We start from the raw sequence: 18871 nt of genomic DNA on the forward strand, positions 1-18871 counted from the left end.
GTTTTTAATAAAAACATTGTTGTGTTTCGGCCTTCTCTGCAAGATTCCCTTCACTCCTCACATCTTTAACAGAGCAAATGCTGAACCCACGTGAATGAATGTGGCGTTTGGCGGGGTACCGGGGGCCACATTCAAGCGAGGGTGGTGCTGGCTGAGGCCCCGAGCTTCGTCGGAGGGCCGGGACTCCCTTTGATCACCGGTTCAGAGGACGGCCGTCCCTCCTGTCAAAGGAGCTCATTAGTGGCATCACACGGATGACCAAACACAACCTCGGCCTGTTCACGGCGTATCGTCAAATTCTGGACTAATCTACTCTGAATGCACAAATCCGGGTCTGGCTTCTAGTGGGCCGCTGGCAGAACCAGAAGGGACCACTAGTCGCTTACCGTTGAACACGAGACGGAGGAGCGAAGACGCCATGCTTCGGCGGGCAGCGGAAGTACCTCACTCCTCCCACGGACCCGTCATTCTTCCCACTCGGCTTGTCCAGTTCAATCCCCAACCAGAGTCCTGCAGAGACCAGAAACCAGACCGTCATGGGACCAGGCACTCACCTCCAGGTTTATGTGATGCAGCTCATGCATGTTGTTTTCAGAATTATGCAACAACTTAATAACAACAATAACCACGTAATAACAACAATAACAACATAATAACAATAACCATGTAACAACAATAACCATGTAATAACAATAACCACGTAAAAACAATAACAACATAATAACAACAATAACCACGTAATAACAACAAAACCACGTAATAACAACATAATAACAATAACCACGTAATAACAACAAAACCACGTAATAACAACAATAACCATGTAATAACAACAATAACAACCTAATAACAACAATAACCACATAATAACAATAACCATGTAACAACAATAACCATGTAATAACAATAACCACGTAAAAACAATAACATAATAACAACAAAACCACGTAATAACAACAATAACAACATAATAACAATAACCACATAATAACAACAAAACCACGTAATAACAACAATAACCACGTAATAACAACAATAACAACCTAATAACAACAATAACCACATAATAACAACAATAACCACGTAAAAACAATAACAACATAATAACAACAATAACCACGTAATAACAACAATAACAACATAACAATAACCACGTGATAACGACAATAACCACGTAATAACAACAATAACAACAATAACCATGTAATAACAATAACAACCTAATAACAATAACCACGTAATAACAATAACCACGTAATAACAATAACAACATAATAACCACGTAATAACAACATAATAAAAAACCACGTAATAACAACAATAACAACAATAACCACGTGATAACGACAATAACCACGTAATAACAACAATAACAACATAACAATAACCACGTAATAACAATAAAAACGTAATAACAACAATAACAACATAATAACAATAACTGTAGGAGCCATGTTTGTGGTTTCATGGTTTCTGATTTTTGATTTAGTTTTCATTTAAGTCATGACCACAGTTTGCAAGCCGGAAAAGAAAAATGGTTATTTATTTATTTTTTGACACCTACCTGATTACGTCATTTAGCAGGTGGCACATAACCCCTCCCCCTTGACTTGCCGGTGTACCGGCTGATTGAATAATTAGTGGGTTTAGTTTGAGGGTAGCGTGATAGCGAGGCGGAAAAGTTTCCGACCACACACTCACGTATTCTCGTAAAGGAAACATCACTCATCATCATTTCTCATCCTTTGGACTGTAACAGAAAGTAAACCAGAATTGTTCTGATTAAAACACCATTCACATGAACTTTCTGCGAGTGCTTTTTCTGGAACAAGTGCGTCGGGACCCTCGCCATTCACCTCGCGTGGCAAGATCCAAAGCAAAGAATTGCCACTTCATCGTCGGAAACTTCCGAAGACTGACGAGCTTCAAAGGACTACACTTTGTGGATTATATCGCGGATTTGTGGGATGCTCATTGTCCTTATGAACGACGCGTAAAACGGATCATTGAATGAATGGATGACGCAACGTTGGATGCGGCAGCGACTTCATGAATGAATAAATAAACTGCTTGCTTAAAGGCTCGAAACAATTTACAAGTTTGACGGACTTTATTGAACTGAACTGTAAACATTTTAGCGATGTCTGACTCTGCTCCCCAGACCGCGGAAGAGGCCGCGCAGCTACTGAAATCTCTCATTGCGACACGCAGTGGGAAATTAGGAGTGTGTACACGAAAGAGGAACGAAATCAAAGCTCTGTTTGAAACCGGAGATGTTGATAAAATTGACGAACTTGCAAAGACGTTGTTGAGCTGCATCGATGATTTTAAATCTGTGCATCAGTCAGTACAGAATCTGCTTGGTGAGGAGGAGATTGGAGGTTGAAGCATGGAAAATTCAACAATATAATCTTGAAACTATTGTGGATCCTAAGGATAGTGTATCTAACGTCACTGGAGCTACATCTCGGCGTTCTAAGACCTCCACCTCCTCAGCTAAAATAGCGGCAGCGGAGAAGGCTGCGCTTGAGGCGCGCGCCAACGCTTTACCTGCATTACATGCGCTTATGCTTGAAGAAATGGTTTTAAAATCCAAAAAGGAACAGATGGAAGTTCAAGTTATGATAGCAGCAGCTGATGCAAAAATTAAAGTGCTGAGTGACAGCGGTGATGCAATGAACGAATATCTAGAAGCAAGTAGGCATGATTTTACTGAACCAACTCTCCCTGATGCGTCGGCTATTGAGTTCGCTCCTTTGGCTGCAGTACCCAAAACACCATTGCAAATGGCTGTTAGACACATTCATAGCGGGCCTAGCTCACAAGCTGCTGTTCCTCCAGCCTCCTCCTCCAGCCCTCAAGTTCAGTCCAGTCATGATGTAGATTTTCGGATGCTACAAACACAGAAACAGCTCATTGATGTAATGATTATGCAGCAAAATATCTCTCTGTTACCAAAAAGGGAGGTGCCAGTCTTTGATGGCGATCCGCTATCTTTTCAGTCTTTTATTCATGCTTTTAAATATTTGATAGAAGACAAGACAGATAGCTGCCAGGATAGACTGTATTTTCTAGAACAGTTTACTGCAGGCCAAGCTAAAGACCTTGTGCGTAGCTGTATGCATATGGATTCTCGTAGAGGATATACAGAAGCAAGACAGCTCCTTAAGAAACATTTTGGAGATGAAATTAAAATTGCTAATGCTTACCTGCAAAAGGCTCTGAACTGGAAGTCAATTAAAACTGATGATGGAAATGATCTTCATGCTTTTGCCTTGTATTTAAGAGAATGCTACAATGCTATGCAAGACCTAGAGTACATGGATGAGTTGAATGTGGCCTCTAACTTGAAACTGCTGGTGTCTAAGTTCCCCTACAAGCTCCGTGAGTGATGGAGAACTGTAGCCTATGAATCCATAAAGAAAAACATCCGCATTTGATTCATACACCTGGTAGAGTTCTTAGAGACCCAGTCTAGCATGTTGCTACATCCTATATTCGGAGACATTAAAGACCCTGCTCCAGCCAAGGTTGTAACACCAAGATCAAGGATGCCAAACACAAAAACCTTTGAAAAGACTTTTGTTACCACTGTAACGCCAGCTGAAGAGCAGGTAGCATTACAGCCAGTTCAGACACAGAAAGTTAACCATCATGTTGTGGGTTTGTCTTCATGTAGCTTCTGTGCAGACAAACATGAAATAACAGACTGTAAAAGGTTCAGTTCAAAACCACATGATCAGAAAGTTGACTACCTAAAGAAAAATGGATACTGCTTTGGATGTCTAAAGAAAGGACACCTCAGTAAAAATTGCAATAAGAAAATGCTCTGTCAAATCTGTAAACGTAAGCATCCCACCTTGTTACACATCAACAGTGACAATGCAGGGAGAATGCAGACTATGACCGTATTAAACCACTCAGGGAGGCCTCCCGTCAACAGTGCCCTGGTCTCAGCTGAGAATGCAACAGGGGCCAGCAAAGAGTGTGCCATTGCGCCCGTTCAAGTGAAGGCATCCAACGGGTCAAAAACCATGCAGACCTACGCCTTCCTGGATCCAGGCAGTTCGGCCACCTTCTGCACGGAGAACATCATGCGCCAGCTGAACACCAAAGGTCGCCGGACTGAAGTGGTCTTGCGGACGATGGGGCAGGAGCGTCCGGTAAAGAGCTATGAGCTAACAGGACTGGAGGTAGGCAACATGGATGGTAGTGTTTACATAGAGTTGCCTCATGTTTACACTCTAAAGAAAACCTACTTAGTCAACATGACTTGAAAAGATGGCCTTACCTAAATGCAGTCACATTGCAACGGATTGATGCCAACATTGAGATTTTGATTGGAATGAATGTGCCAAAAGCAATGGAACCTTGGCGTGTGATTAATAGTCAAGGTAATGGACCATATGCAGTCAAAACACTCTTAGGATGGGTGGTCAGCGGCCCACTCAACACATCTGCTATGGAAAAGGGTGGCACAGATTCAGTCACAGTCAATCGTGTCTCAATGCAAGAACTGAAGGATCTTCTCATTCATCAATATAACAATGACTTTCCAGAAAAGGATTATGAGGAGAAATTGGAGATGTCTGTTGAGGACAAGAAATTCATGGACGTAACAACAAGGTCAGTCATTCACAAAAACGGTCATTATCACCTACCTTTGCCATTCCGTGATGCTGTGTGCTTACCTGACAACAAAGAGGTCTCAGTACAACGTGCAATGGGTCTCTCCAGACGATTCGCAAAAGATTCTGCATATGCAAATGAGTGGAAGACATTTATGGAAGATGTGCTCAAACAGGGGCTATGCAGAAAAGGTGCCACCATGTCAGCAGCAAAGAAATGATGGCAAGGTATGGTACATACCGCATCACGGCGTATACCATAAGCAGAAAGGTAAGCTTCGAGTCGTGTTTGATTGTTCTTCTTCCTTCAAAGGAAAATCTCTGAATACCGAACTTCTTCAGGGTCCTGACCTGGCCAGCCCCCTTCTGGCCATTCTGCTCAGGTTCAGGCAAGAAAGAATTGCTTTAATGGCAGACATAGAAGCAATGTATTATCAAGTTTGTGTTCAAGAACAGCACCGTGACTTCCTCAGATTCCTCTGGTGGCCACAGGGGGATGTGAGTCAACCTTTTGAAGTCTACCGGATGAAAGTACATCTCTTTGGTGCTGTGTCATCACCTAGTATTGCCAATTTTGCTCTCAAGCAAACAGCACTTGACAATTCTGACCGACTCAGTCCTGAAACGGTTAACACTATTTTAAACAGTTTTTATGTTGATGATCTTCTCAAGTCTGTATCCTCTGTTGAAAAGGCAATCCAGCTCACAATGGACCTCAGGGAGGCATGCGCCCTTGGAGGATTCACCTTGACCAAGTGGGTGAGTAACAGCTGCGAAGTCCTTGCTACAGTACCTGAAAACCACAGAGCCGCACTGGTCAAACAGCTTGATCTGGACCGGGACGATCCACCACTGGAAAGGGCCCTAGGAATCCAATGGAACATTCAGACAGACACTTTCACCTTCAAAGTGGCCATCAAGAACAGAGTCCTAACAAGACGAGCCATTCTGTCTGTTGTTAGTTCCATATATGACCCATTGGGTTTCCTTGCCCCCTTTATCCTCAAAGCCAAACAGATTCTGCAAAAGCTCTGCCTTGAAAAGTGTGGATGGGATGACCCCATTCCAGAAGTTCTCTCCAAACCCTGGCAAAGATGGATCACAGAACTGGAGCAGCTGAACAGATTTCATGTGGACAGGTGTGTAAAACCTGAGAACTTTGGCTTAACCAGGACTGCTCGACTGCATCATTTCTGTGATGCAAGTGAGTCAAGCTACGGAACGGTGAGTTACCTCAGTCTTACAAACTGCAATGGCAATGTTAATGTCTCTTTTGTGCTTGCAAAGGCCAGAGTGGCTCCCGTGAAGCAGATGTCTATTCCCAGACTCGAACTCGCTGCTGCAACACTTGCCGTTAAAGTGGACAGGATGCTCCAGAAGGAACTTCACATGGACCTGGAGAATTCCACTTTCTGGACGGACAGCACATCAGTGCTGAAATACATCTATAATGAAACAAAAAGGTTCCATACGTATGTAGCCAACAGGATTGCAGTGATTCATAACCTCTCTCAGGTGCATCAATGGAGATACGTCAACACTAGGGATAATCCAGCAGACGATGCCTCCCGCGGACTGAACATCGAACCGCTCTTGAAGTCCCCTAGATGGCTCCACGGCCCTCACTTCCTTTTAAAGCCGGAATCTGAATGGCCTGAGGCACCGGAGGACATCGGACACATACTCCACGATGATCCTGAGGTGAAGAGGGACATTACTGCAAATTGTTTACAGCTTGACACTAATGCAACTACTTACCTCATTCAGTACTTCTCTTCATGGAAGAAACTTCAAAGAGCTGTTGCCTGGCTGCTGAAACTCAGAAAGCTCCTGCTGCTCAGAAGTCAGAAAGGTAAAGACCTTAACTCAACATCCAAAATGAAAGGTGAGCACCAAATTCTGACTGTGGATGATTTGGACGAAGCAGAGAGGGCGATCATTTGCTATGTACAGCAGTGTCACTTTGATTCTGAGCTCACTCTCTTAAGGAAAGGCATGCCAGTCAAAGCAGACAGCACCATATCCACACTGGATCCGGTCTTGGATGATGGAGTCCTGAGGATTGGAGGCAGGATAAGTAAATCTTCCATGCCGGTGAGTCTGAAACACCCCATCATCCTCCCCAAGGAGTCACATGTGTCCAAACTGATCCTGCGTGAGATACACCAACAAGTAGGACACGCAGGAAGGAATCACATGCTGTCGAGGCTTAGGCAAAGGTTCTGGCTTCCCTCTGCTAATTCTGCTGCAAGATGTGTCATTAAATCCTGCGTCTTCTGTAGGAAATTGCAGGCCAAAGTTGGAGTTCAAAAGATGGCAGACCTGCCAGAAGACCGAGTCACACCAGACCGACCACCCTTCTCACATACAGGTATCGACTACTTTGGGCCAATCGAGGTCAAGAGGGGCCGATCCCGGGTGAAAAGATGGGGAGTGATCTTCACCTGTTTAGCCAGCAGAGCCATTCACCTGGAAGTGGCGAGTATGTTGGACACCGACTCCTGCATCAATGCCATCCGGCGGTTCCTGTGTCGGAGAGGCCCAATACTCACCATTAGAACAGACTGCGGCACCAACTTTGTGTGTGCGCAGAAGGAACTAGAGGCTGCTGCAGACCAGCTAGACCATCAAAGGATCCATCAAGCTCTGCTGACCCACCATGTCAAATGGCTGTTCAACCCCCCTTCTGCACCACACTTTGGAGGCGTGTGGGAGCGACTGATCAAGTTGGTGAAAAAGGTACTACTGTCAGTGCTAAGACAACAGACACTGGATGACGAAGTGTTACACACAGCCCTGTGTGAGGTTGAATGCATCCTCAACGACAGACCACTAACAACTGTATCCAGTGATCCTAATGACCTTGAGCCTCTAACACCAAATCACCTTCTACAGTTAAACTCTAAACCTTTGCTACCTCCTGGACTCTTTGATAGAGATGACTCGTACGGAAGAAGGCGGTGGAGACAGGTACAGTACTTAGCCAACCTGTTCTGGAAGCGTTGGACAACCGAGTTCTTAGCTCTGATGCAGCAAAGACAAAAATGGACCAACCTTAAACGGAACTTTAAAGAGAATGACCTGGTGCTTATTGTGGACCCTGCGGCGCTACGAAATTCATGGCCCCTAGGCCGAGTGGTGAAGACCCTGCCTGGGCCCAAAGGGCTCGTCCGGAGTGTTTTGGTGAAGACCAAGGCCAGCGTCATCCAGAGGCCTATCAGCAAACTTTGCCTGCTCCTGGAAGCTGATCCAGCTTAAAGGCCTTGCATGCTGGGCCAAGCTCATCATGCCCCCTTGCCCCTGCACACACTCACCTACACTGATATACACCTACACTGACAAACACCTACGCATGGTGTTCTCACCCACCGACATACACATGGACTGTTGCATCCACAGCGCATTCCCTCTCATCACTGTACATATACATGGACCTCTCATTCTTGCAGCACACTGACACTGCATACGCACATACATGCATGGACTTTAAGACAAAGACACATGTGCATATGCACACACCCATGGACTTTGGGAAACCTTGAGGTCCTATGGACCAAAGGAACTTTGAACTCTGGGGTCTTATGTGGGATCATTGAAGAAACATTTTTTTTTTTTTTTTTTTTTTTTTTTTTTTGGAAAAGGAAAAACAATGTGTATGTATTGACACCATTGATTGTTGACACAGTTATTAAGAATGTATTTACATAACTGAAATTTAAGTTATTATGTATTATGGCTCCATTTAGTATTGAATTGGTAATTGTTTTGCTTGAGCACTAACAATTAGGGGCCAGGATGTAGGAGCCATGTTTGTGGTTTCATGGTTTCTGATTTTTGATTTAGTTTTCATTTAAGTTATGACCACAGTTTGCAAGCCGGAAAAGAAAAATGGTTATTTATTTATTTATTTATTTTTTGACACCTACCTGATTACGTCATTTATCAGGTGGCACGTAACCCCTCCCCCTTGACTTGCCGGTGTACCGGCTGATTGAATAATTAGTGGGTTTAGTTTGAGGGTAGCGTGATAGCGAGGCGGAAAAGTTTCCGACCACACACTCACGTATTCTCGTAAAGGAAACATCACTCATCATCATTTCTCATCCTTTGGACTGTAACAGAAAGTAAACCAGAATTGTTCTGATTAAAACACCATTCACATGAACTTTCTGCGAGTGCTTTTTCTGGAACAAGTGCGTCGGGACCCTCGCCATTCACCTCGCGTGGCAATATCCAAAGCAAAGAATTGCCACTTCAATAACCATGTAACAACAACAATAACCACGTAACAACAATAACCACGTAAAAACAATAACAACATAATAACAATAACATAATAACAACAATAACAACATAATAACAACAACCACGTGATAACAATAACCACGTGATAACGACAATAACCACGTAATAACAATAACAACAATAACCACGTAAAAACAACAATAACCATGTAATAACAACAATAACAACCTAATAACAATAACCATGTAATAACAACAATAACCACGAAAAAACAATAACAACATAATAACAACAATAACAACGTAATAACATAATAACAAAACCACGTAATAACAACAATAACAACATAATAACAATAACCATGTGATAACGACAATAACCACGTGATACGACAATAACCATGTAATAACAATAACAACATAATAACAATAACCATGTAATAACAACAATAACCACGTAAAAACAATAACAACATAATAACAATAACCACGTAATAACAACATAATAACAACAAAACCACGTAATAACAATAACAACATAACAACCACGTGATAATAACAATAACCACGTGATAACGACAATAACCACGTGATAACGACAATAACCACGTGATAACGACAATAACCACATGATAACAACAATAACCACGTGATAACAACAATAACGACGTAATAACAACAATACCCACGTAATAACAACAATAACCACGTAAAAACAACAATAACCACGTAATAACAACATAATAACAACAAAACCACGTAATAACAACAATAACCACGTAATAACAATAACAACATAATAACAATAACCACGTAATAACAACAAAATAGCAATAACCACGTAATAACAACATAATAACAACAATAACCACATAATAACAACATAACAATAACAACATAATAACAATAACCACGTAATAACAATAATAACCACATCATAACAATAACCACGTAATAACATAACAACAACAATAACCACGTAATAACAACCACGTAATAAGAACAATAACCACGTAATAACAACAATTACAACATAATAACAATAACCACATAATAACAATAATAACCACGTAATTCATATCAATGTGTCAATACATGGTTAGTGTGAAAGGAAGAACACAGGAAGAACTGACCTGGAGCAAAGCTGGTCTTTCCATAGAACTGGACCACACCAGTTCTCTGGCCCACCACCAGCACCCTCTCCCCCAGGCGCACCTCGGGCCCCCTCCCCACGGAGCTGCTGGCTGAGGGCGTTCGGCTTCGCACACCTAGGAGAGTTGGACAAAAACCTGATTACAATTAGGAGAATATATACATACATATATATATTTCTAATATCATAATAAGGCAGACCTGCAGTAGTGCGTGGCGTGATGTCCGGGGACAGGTGGAGGACCGGTGACGGCGTGGTCCTGGGGCTGAGTGAGGCACGCTCCTTTCGCTGCCTGGCGGGAAGACGCTGCCTGGGCAGCGGCCGCGGCCGGGCCCCCAGACCGGCCCCCGGTCGGGCCCCCGGACCCTGGCGAGAGTCCAGGGAGGAGGAGGAGGAGGACAGCGAGCGGGAGAGAGCGCCTGTGGTGGAAAGGACAAGAAACAGGAGTTTGTTAAAGCTGTTGGGCCCCCCATCCTCCTCCAGGGCTCATCACAATCTAACTTGAGGGACGAGATGGAGGAGGGGGGGTGTCCGACTGGAGGATGACCTCGTTAAGCTTTTACCTTTCACAGACCTTCAGACAGCAGAAGAGTTGCCCGAGGCTAGGAGGCTCAGAGCTTTAAAACTAAAGGGAACGTTACACTTCCAACTAATTGTACTCTGTTTGAGTTGATCAACCTTGTTGACTTAAAGCCTCACTTTGATGATTTAGTTTCAGCAGTTTGTTTTACACCATCGACATGATCATCTATGATACCTCAGTGAACACCCAGCAGCACTAAAGGAGGAAACACGGTGGCTCATCAGAGTATCCGTTCTATGTCAAGAGTCAACAGTCCTTTAGTAAAAGGCTTTTCCCCACAGACAGACAGCCATGTTGGATTCACTAATTATCAAAGACAGCTGATGATGAGGAGATCTGATCAGTTCATATCTTCACACCAAAGAGAGATTAAATACTCAGATACGCAGATTAGGGCTGTTCGATTTTGCCTAAAAATAAAATCTCGATTTTGTTCTCTCAAAATCCGATTTTCGATTACGATTACGATTATTTTGTGAAATGACAAAAGGCAAAGAAATTATTTCAAATATGCTGCTTTTTTATTGAACATTTCCCCCATTGGGCTTTAAATGCAATTTGCTCTTATTAAACAAAAAATGAATGAATAAAGTGCAAAACTCTTTTTGTAAAATAAATAAAGTTTGAAAAAATATAAGAAAAAAATCAGCAAATCAGCACTTGCAAACATACAGTAAGTTATATTTCCAATTAAATAAAACAAGACATTTTCTAATTAAACTAAACTGGGTCTTTGCATGCTAAATAATAATGTAACCCATGAAGGAGGTAGAGGTGTGTGAAAAATCGATTTTACGAGTTTCACGTTTAACATCGTTCTAAATACATAATCGCGATTACGATTTAAAATCGATTAATCGAACAGCCCTAAGAGATACCCCAACCCACTCAGCTGGGAGTCCAGTCCACTTTTTCATTATCAAGGTTTTTTAGTTTTTTTTGTTTTTACAAACGGAGATAAAGATAAAGATAAATCTTGTATTTAGTGCATTTTCTGAAGTTTCGGACGGTGTGACACGTCGAGCAGCAGGAAGAATCACTGAAACACCAGGGGCCTCATTTATAAAACTGTGCGTAGGATCCTTACTAAAAGTGTACGTACGCCCAAAAGCCAAAGTTTGCGTGCTCCAAAAAAAATTGGATTTATAAAACTGTGCGCACGCAAGCTGTACGCAATGTTCCCTTTATAAATCACAGGATCACCTACAAGTGTGCGTACCTGAATCCCGCCCTGTACACGCCCACATTTGATTATATTAATGAGCCGGCATGCAATCGTTTCCGTGTGGTGAATCACGGCGACAGGTCAGAAAAATAGCGAAGAAACGTAGCTTTTCAGAAACGGAGAAAGAGACACTTGTTGGAGAGGTGGAGGCCCGGACAATAATTTAATTTAGTGGCCACAGCAGCGGGATCACGAAGAAAAAGACGCAGTGCGAGTGGCAACACATTGCTGCTGCAGTCGGCGTCAGCTGGACCAAGCGGACGGTGGCAGAACTTACAAAAAAGTGGTCTGATCTGAAGGTAAATGACATTTACCAATATGTATTTAATGTATCGCTTGAGTATTTGAGGAAGTTTGATTTTGATGTGACTTTGACGGGGATTGTGTCTGAAAAGGAGGGAGACAGACATGACCATGAGACCAGAGGGATAAGGGTGAACAGATTTTAAACTTTTATTGTATATAAAACAAAACGTTAAATAGTTTCTGTCCTTCCAGAGTCTGCAACGTTGGGCATAGAGGAGGGTGACGGTGAGGAGGGTGAAGGTGATGGGCCCTTGGCACAGTGTCCGGGGTGCGCTGCTGCTTTGCGCCGGACTTGGACGCTGTGCCGAGGGCATGGCACATCAAGCGGTCGGGTGATGACTGATGCCGTCCTGCAACTTCAGCGAGACACAATCACCGCCATCAACAACGTTGCAGATGAGCTACAGCAAACGCGCACTGTGATAAATAAAATAATACGTTTACAATGAACATTGATTGTTGTCTTCCTTATCTTACAAACGCATGACATCCTCACGGATTCTTGCGCCCTGTTGATACCCCTCCAGTCGGGCAGGGGGCCGTGGCTCGGGGTCATCGATAAAGTTGCGCTCTCCACGCTCCAAGACTGAGCGCGCACGAGCGTGCCACTCATTATAGCGCATTTCCTCTGCGCTCTGGTGGTTAAAAAAGAGGATAAAGTGTAACAATTATACGATGGCTTAATGGCTGTATGTATGCAGGGCTCCAGAGTGCGACCATTTTGGTCGCACATGCGACCAAAATTTTTATGAGTGCGACTGAAAAAAATTGTAGGTCGCACTGGTGCCCCTAACGCTGCTCGGGTGAAAAAAAAAATCATAAGCGCAGCATCTCTTTATGTTCTCCTGACGGTATCGTGGTCTAAACCAATAAGAGACGGAGCTCGGGCGGGTCCTTGCCTCTGATTGGCTGTGGTCCTTTTCACTGCTGTAAATTGTGTCAGTTCGAAAATGCGAGCGAGCAGAGCAGGTACTCTGAGCGCTTCGACGCTGAGCGCTTCGATTTTCTTTGAAAATGAAGAGAGGCAGAAAGCCTCGCCCCGAGACTAATTAAAACGCCCAAAAATATGCCTTCAGACAGGACTGGTTGAAGCAATTTCCCTGGCTGATGTACGATAAAGAAAGGGACTCAATGCACTGCATTTATTGTCGGGAGTGCGGTCAGAATTTGGCCGGTAATAAATAGTGCGTTTGTGGAGGAGTCAACAACATTTCGCATCGAGACGTTGAAAAAGCGCAATATGTCCAAAAAGCATACTACATGCCGTGATAAGTGTGTTAATAAAGTGGCCCCTCATCCAGCTGCATTTCAGCGTCAGGCTGCATCGATCACGTCCGCTGAGGAATCTGAAATGATTATTAAATTCAACGTCGCATACAATATTGCAAAGGAGGAGTTGCCGTTCACCAAATTTAAGTCCGAAATTATTCTGATGAAAAAAATGCCGACACTAAAGAACAAGACAGCTGCGGAGGTTGGAAACGCCACGTACACGTCATTCATGACTGACGGCGACACAGACGTCTCTACGAAGGAGTGCGTTATTGTCTACTGCAGCATTTTGCATAAAGAGAGGCCGGTCAACATGTTAATTGGACATGTCCGGTGGAGCATGGACACGCACAGTGTTTGAAGGTCCACATTACAGCATGAGAGATCATGAATAGGAAATTGTATAGTAGCCTATTCCTAATATTATTATTAAAAATGAATAAGTAAAAATATAAGTAGGCTAGGCTAAGATCACATAAACAGTTTTCCATTTGCAATCTATAGGCTAGTGACCTGTATGATCTTTTTATTGTGCCACAAAGCAAGCATTTGCTGTGTTTGGGCATCAGTGTGCAGATTGGCTGGAGAAAACGGTTCCTCTGGGTGCTGACGGTGCTGCAGTTAACCTAGGCCATAAGGGGGTGTCATTATGTAAAAGGAGAGCAATAAAAAGGTGACTTTTTGGCGTTAAAGGCGACACGATGAAAAATGTGGGTGCACCTAAATTTTGTGCTGGTGCACCTAAAAAAAAAAGTTAGGCTCACCAGTGCAACCAATGCAAAAAGTTAGTCTGGAGCCCTGGTATGTGTGTTGATGACATATGCACAGTAAATAAGGAGAATGTTTAGTTACTGTGTTCTGCAGTGATCTAATGGAGGGTATTTATTGTATCCTGTATTACATGCAGACGGGCCGTCTCCTCCTCCTCCTGCGGTGACAGCGCTGATTCAATATTTCAAAATAAATCTTTTGATTTAAGATACAAGTCAGATTTTAAAAGAAGGTGTTAATATGAAAAATAATATCACTCCGTAAAAGCATCAAAAACATTGCTGGAGTTCATGATGATAACGCGGATCTAACGTATGATATGGAGTGTAATTAAATGTGTGTGAGTCATCTAAACTGTAATAGTTGTTCTCACGTTAACTTCCTACAATCTGACATCTGTATCGCTGATTCCCTTCCAGTCTCCAGAATGTGCGTACCGGTACGCATGCCTCAGAGTTTGCTTACGGGTCGCACACTTTCCCGTCAAGTTTGGTTTTTATAGATCACAACCTTTGCGTGGAAAGTGGCGTACGCACGTTTCCAGCCCCGTTTTGTGCGTACGCAAGCTTTATAAATGAGGGCCCTGGTGATGGAACCACGAACTTCTACTCCAACACCCAATCCAAACACTCTGCTGAAGGCCACACAAAGATGACACAAAGGAACCGTGACACACTCACACAGCACACACTGAGAAATGACCCGCACAAGCAAACACAATTATGCTCTTCACTAGTTTAGACAAAACTTAACTTTTAGATATCGTTTGTTGACGATGAAACTCACTCCGTTCTTTAACAGCCAATAAAATCAACAGCCATGCAACGTAACTAAGGGAAAAAATAATCATCTCTAATTAGGATTTTATTCATCCATAAATCTGCCACATAAACTGGCTCGCATTACTCTCCATTCATTAGCGTGTCGCCCAAGTTGAAACTTTATACTGCACTTTGAAAAGATCTCAGACGAGCTGCTTCTCAAATGATGGATTCCCGTTCACATTCAGGGCGAGCAGGGAAGTGTTGCCCTCGGAGGCAGACGCCTCAACTCTCAATAGCAAACATTGTCACATGACCTTTAGCTTGCAGGGACCTCCCGGATCTATCTATCCCCTCCATATATGGACGTTGGCCTCAAGTGACAGACCGCGGATCAAACCGAGGCTTTACAAATCAACGGCGGCGCTTTGTGAGTGGCGTCTATGTTCCAGCCGGTCTGCTGGTTAACCAGGCGAGATCACATGGGCGAGCCAATCTACAGCTACGAGAGAGAGAGACAGACAGACAGAGAGAGACACGATCCAACGGGATCCACGGCACAGGTGGATCCCAGAGTTTGGGTTGCCAGCGGCTCACAAAGGCCCTAAAAAGTGTTGGGCCATAAATTTGTCTGGGTTGTATGGAGTCACACACACACACACACACACACACACACACACACACACACACACACACACACACACACACACACACACACACACACACACACACACACACACACACACACACACACACACACACACACACACACACACACACACACAGTGATGAATGGCTGCCAGGTTATTCAGCCTGCGTATGCCCTAGTTATTAAACTGAGCTTAATTGGACGATCAATCACAGAAGTCCATCAGCCAATCAGAGGTGTGCTATTCCAGTCACGTCCAGATGAAATCGGCCTTCAATCCCCTTTGAATATTTTACCACCACAGTGCAGCCGTAAACCCTGGAGGCCTCCAGAACCACAAAAACCTCCCAGGACGGCTTCTGCGACGTTCCCAGGTGCCTGGACTGTGTTTTTAAGAGTTTTCAAGGAAGATTTATTTGAAAGGCTCCAGCCCACGGCTTCACTCACTGCGGCTGCGTCCTCCTCGTCCTCCTCCTCCACGTCCTCGTCCTCCTCCACTACTTCCTCATCCACCACATCCTCCTCCTCCTCCTCCACATCCTCCACATCCTCCTCCTCCACGTCCACTACTTCCTCATCCACCACGTCCTCCTCCTCGTCCTCCTCCTCCACTTCCTCGTCCTCCTCCACTACTTCCTCATCCACCACGTCCTCCTCCTCCCTCCACATCCTCCTCCTCCACGTCCACTACTTCCTCATCCACCACGTCCTCCTCCTCCTCCTGCACATCCTCATCCACCACGTCCTCCTCCTCCTCCTGCACATCCTCATCCACCACGTCCTCCTCCTCCACATCCTCCTCCTCCACGTCCACTACTTCCTCATCCACCACGTCCTCCTCCTCGTCCTCCTCCACTACTTCCTCATCCACCACGTCCTCCTCCTCGTCCTCCTCCACTACTTCCTCATCCACCACGTCCTCCTCCTCCTCCTCCACATCCTCCTCCTCCACGTCCACTACTTCCTCATCCACCACATCCTCCTCCACATCCTCCTCCTCCTCCACGTCCTCCTCGACATCCTTGTCCTCCTCCTCCTCCTCCTCCACTACTTCCTCATCCACCACGTCCTCCTCCACGTCTTGCTCGTCCTCCTCCACGTCCTCGTCCACCACGTCCTCGTCCTCCTCCACCACGTCCTCCTCCTCGTCCACTACTTCCTCATCCACCACGTCCTCCTCCTCGTCCTCCTCCACTACTTCCTCATCCACCACGTCCTCCTCCTCGTCCTCCTCCACTACTTCCTCATCCACCACGTCCTCCTCCTCCTCCTCCACATCCTCCACATCCTCCTCCTCCACTACTTCCTCATCCACCACGTCCTCCTCCTCCTCCTCCACGTCCACTACTTCCTCATCCACCACGTCCTCCTCCTCCTCCTGCACATCCTCATCCTCCACATCCTCCTCCTCCACGTCCACTACTTCCTCATCCACCACATCCTCCTCCACATCCTCCTCCTCCTCCACGTCCTCCTCGACATCCTTGTCCTCCTCCTCCTCCTCCTCCTCCACTACTTCCTCATCCACCACGTCCTCCTCCACGTCTTGCTCGTCCTCCTCCACGTCCTCGTCCACCACGTCCTCGTCCTCCTCCACCACGTCCTCCTCCTCGTCCACTACTTCCTCATCCACCACGTCCTCCTCCTCGTCCTCCTCCTCCTCATCCACTACTTCCTCCTCCACGTCCTCCTCCTCCACATCCTCGTCCTCCTCCACGTCCTCCTCCTCCACATCCTTGTCCTCCTCCACGTCCTCGTCCTCCTCCACTACTTCCTCATCCACCACGTCCTCCTCCTCCACGTTCCTCGTCCTCCTCCACCCCAACCTCGTCCTCCTCCACGTTCTCCTCCTCATCCTCCACGTCTTGCTCGTCATCCTCCACATCCTCGTCCACCACGCCCTCCTCCACCTCCTCGTCCTCCTACTGCACCACGTCCTCCTCCACATCCTCGTCCTCCTCCACCACATCCTCCTCCTCCTCCTCCTCCTCCACGTCCTCCTCCAGGAGGACCACGTCACACCATATCACCGCACCAGGTCAGACCGGATCACGTCAGACCTGACCAGGTCAGACCGGATCACGTCAGACCGGACCACGTCAGACCAGACCGCACCATTCAAGCGAAGGCTTCCTCTCTGGCCGGGTGAAGTATTCCAGTGATAACAACCTCCACTGATCTGGTTTCACAGCGGCGATGACCTTCATCATAAAAACACATTCCGTTTGAGCAATGTACCCATTATGTTGCTTAGAGGATTGAGTGGCAATTTTCCCCTCAATTGTTTGTTTTTATTGCTTTAAGGGGCGTTTGTCTCCACCGGATCCTCCAGACCTCAACCTGTGCCAGTAGAAGTTCAGAATCAACCCAGAGCTGTATTCTCCAGAACAGTAGTGGTGTAATAACATCACATATTTAATTGTACATGATGACATCATCAGTTATATTCTCTGAGCTCATGTCCCAAATCCCCGCAGAGAGCACATCTGAAGGATTATCTCCTCGGCTGCAGGCGATATTAGAGACCCGTTCATCAGACTAATGTCGTTACCCGGATGTTTCTGTGAGGTTTCTTCTTATCGTGGATGATATGTGGTCTCTAATAATGGTCTCCTCCAGGGGACAGCACATGAGATTACTGGTGACATGAGGAATTTGTGGGCACGATAACGTTTCTTCACCTGTGTTCACAAAAGTTCACGTCTCCGCCTTCAGGGCCCCGATTTCACTTTCACTGACTTTGTGTTATGAGTTGATGATTCGTGCCAGAGCTCCGCAGGCAAACTTCTTCTTCAAAACGCTCCAGTGCTCCCTCAGCAAACCCTTCTACCAGTTCTGGGTGACGTATGTATTAGGGTTGCACATCTCTTTGTGATAAACGGTTCGATATGCATCTAGATACACAGGTTATGATTCCATTCAAAAACGATATCCTTTATCACAGACCGATTCAAATCCATTCCATACAGTGTAAGAACGATACGATTCGATTCTATGGTTAATATTTGTTGTAGATATTTTATAAAATAAAGAAGCCGATTCTATGAAAGTGACAGTACAATAGTTTCTTTTCAAATATGTAAAATACCACATATCCCCAAGCATTGTGGCTGTATGGCACTGGCAAAAAAAACACCCAGAACAACAAAATCACATGTCAATGTATTTATTTTTAGACATGGACCAATAAAAAGTCTGTCTGAATGGTTGGATGGCGGTCACAGGACAGTGTCGTGGACGCTACCCGTGCTGCGGCCGCCTCTTGTGGCGCAAGTTGAG

At 45.0% G+C, this 18871-nt stretch overlaps 1 protein-coding gene across 4 annotated transcripts in view; it reads right to left on the bottom strand.

Annotated features, from left to right (window-relative positions):
* The window catches only part of LOC311016297 (CAP-Gly domain-containing linker protein 4), a 49003-nt gene that overhangs the window by 3612 nt on the left and 26520 nt on the right, over nt 1-18871 (bottom strand). For all 4 annotated transcript variants that reach the window (XM_084013904.1, XM_084013906.1, XM_084013907.1 and 1 more), the window contains exons 10-12: nt 10226-10444; nt 10006-10140; nt 387-510 (exon numbers count right to left, since the gene is read on the bottom strand). In XM_084013904.1, coding sequence (XP_083870030.1) covers nt 387-510; nt 10006-10140; nt 10226-10444 — 478 coding nt within the window. The remainder of the gene's footprint in view (nt 1-386; nt 511-10005; nt 10141-10225; nt 10445-18871) is intronic.

Source organism: Eutrigla gurnardus (assembly GCF_963514095.1).
Source record: "Eutrigla gurnardus genome assembly, chromosome: 7".
NCBI classification, from domain to species: domain Eukaryota; kingdom Metazoa; phylum Chordata; class Actinopteri; order Perciformes; family Triglidae; genus Eutrigla; species Eutrigla gurnardus.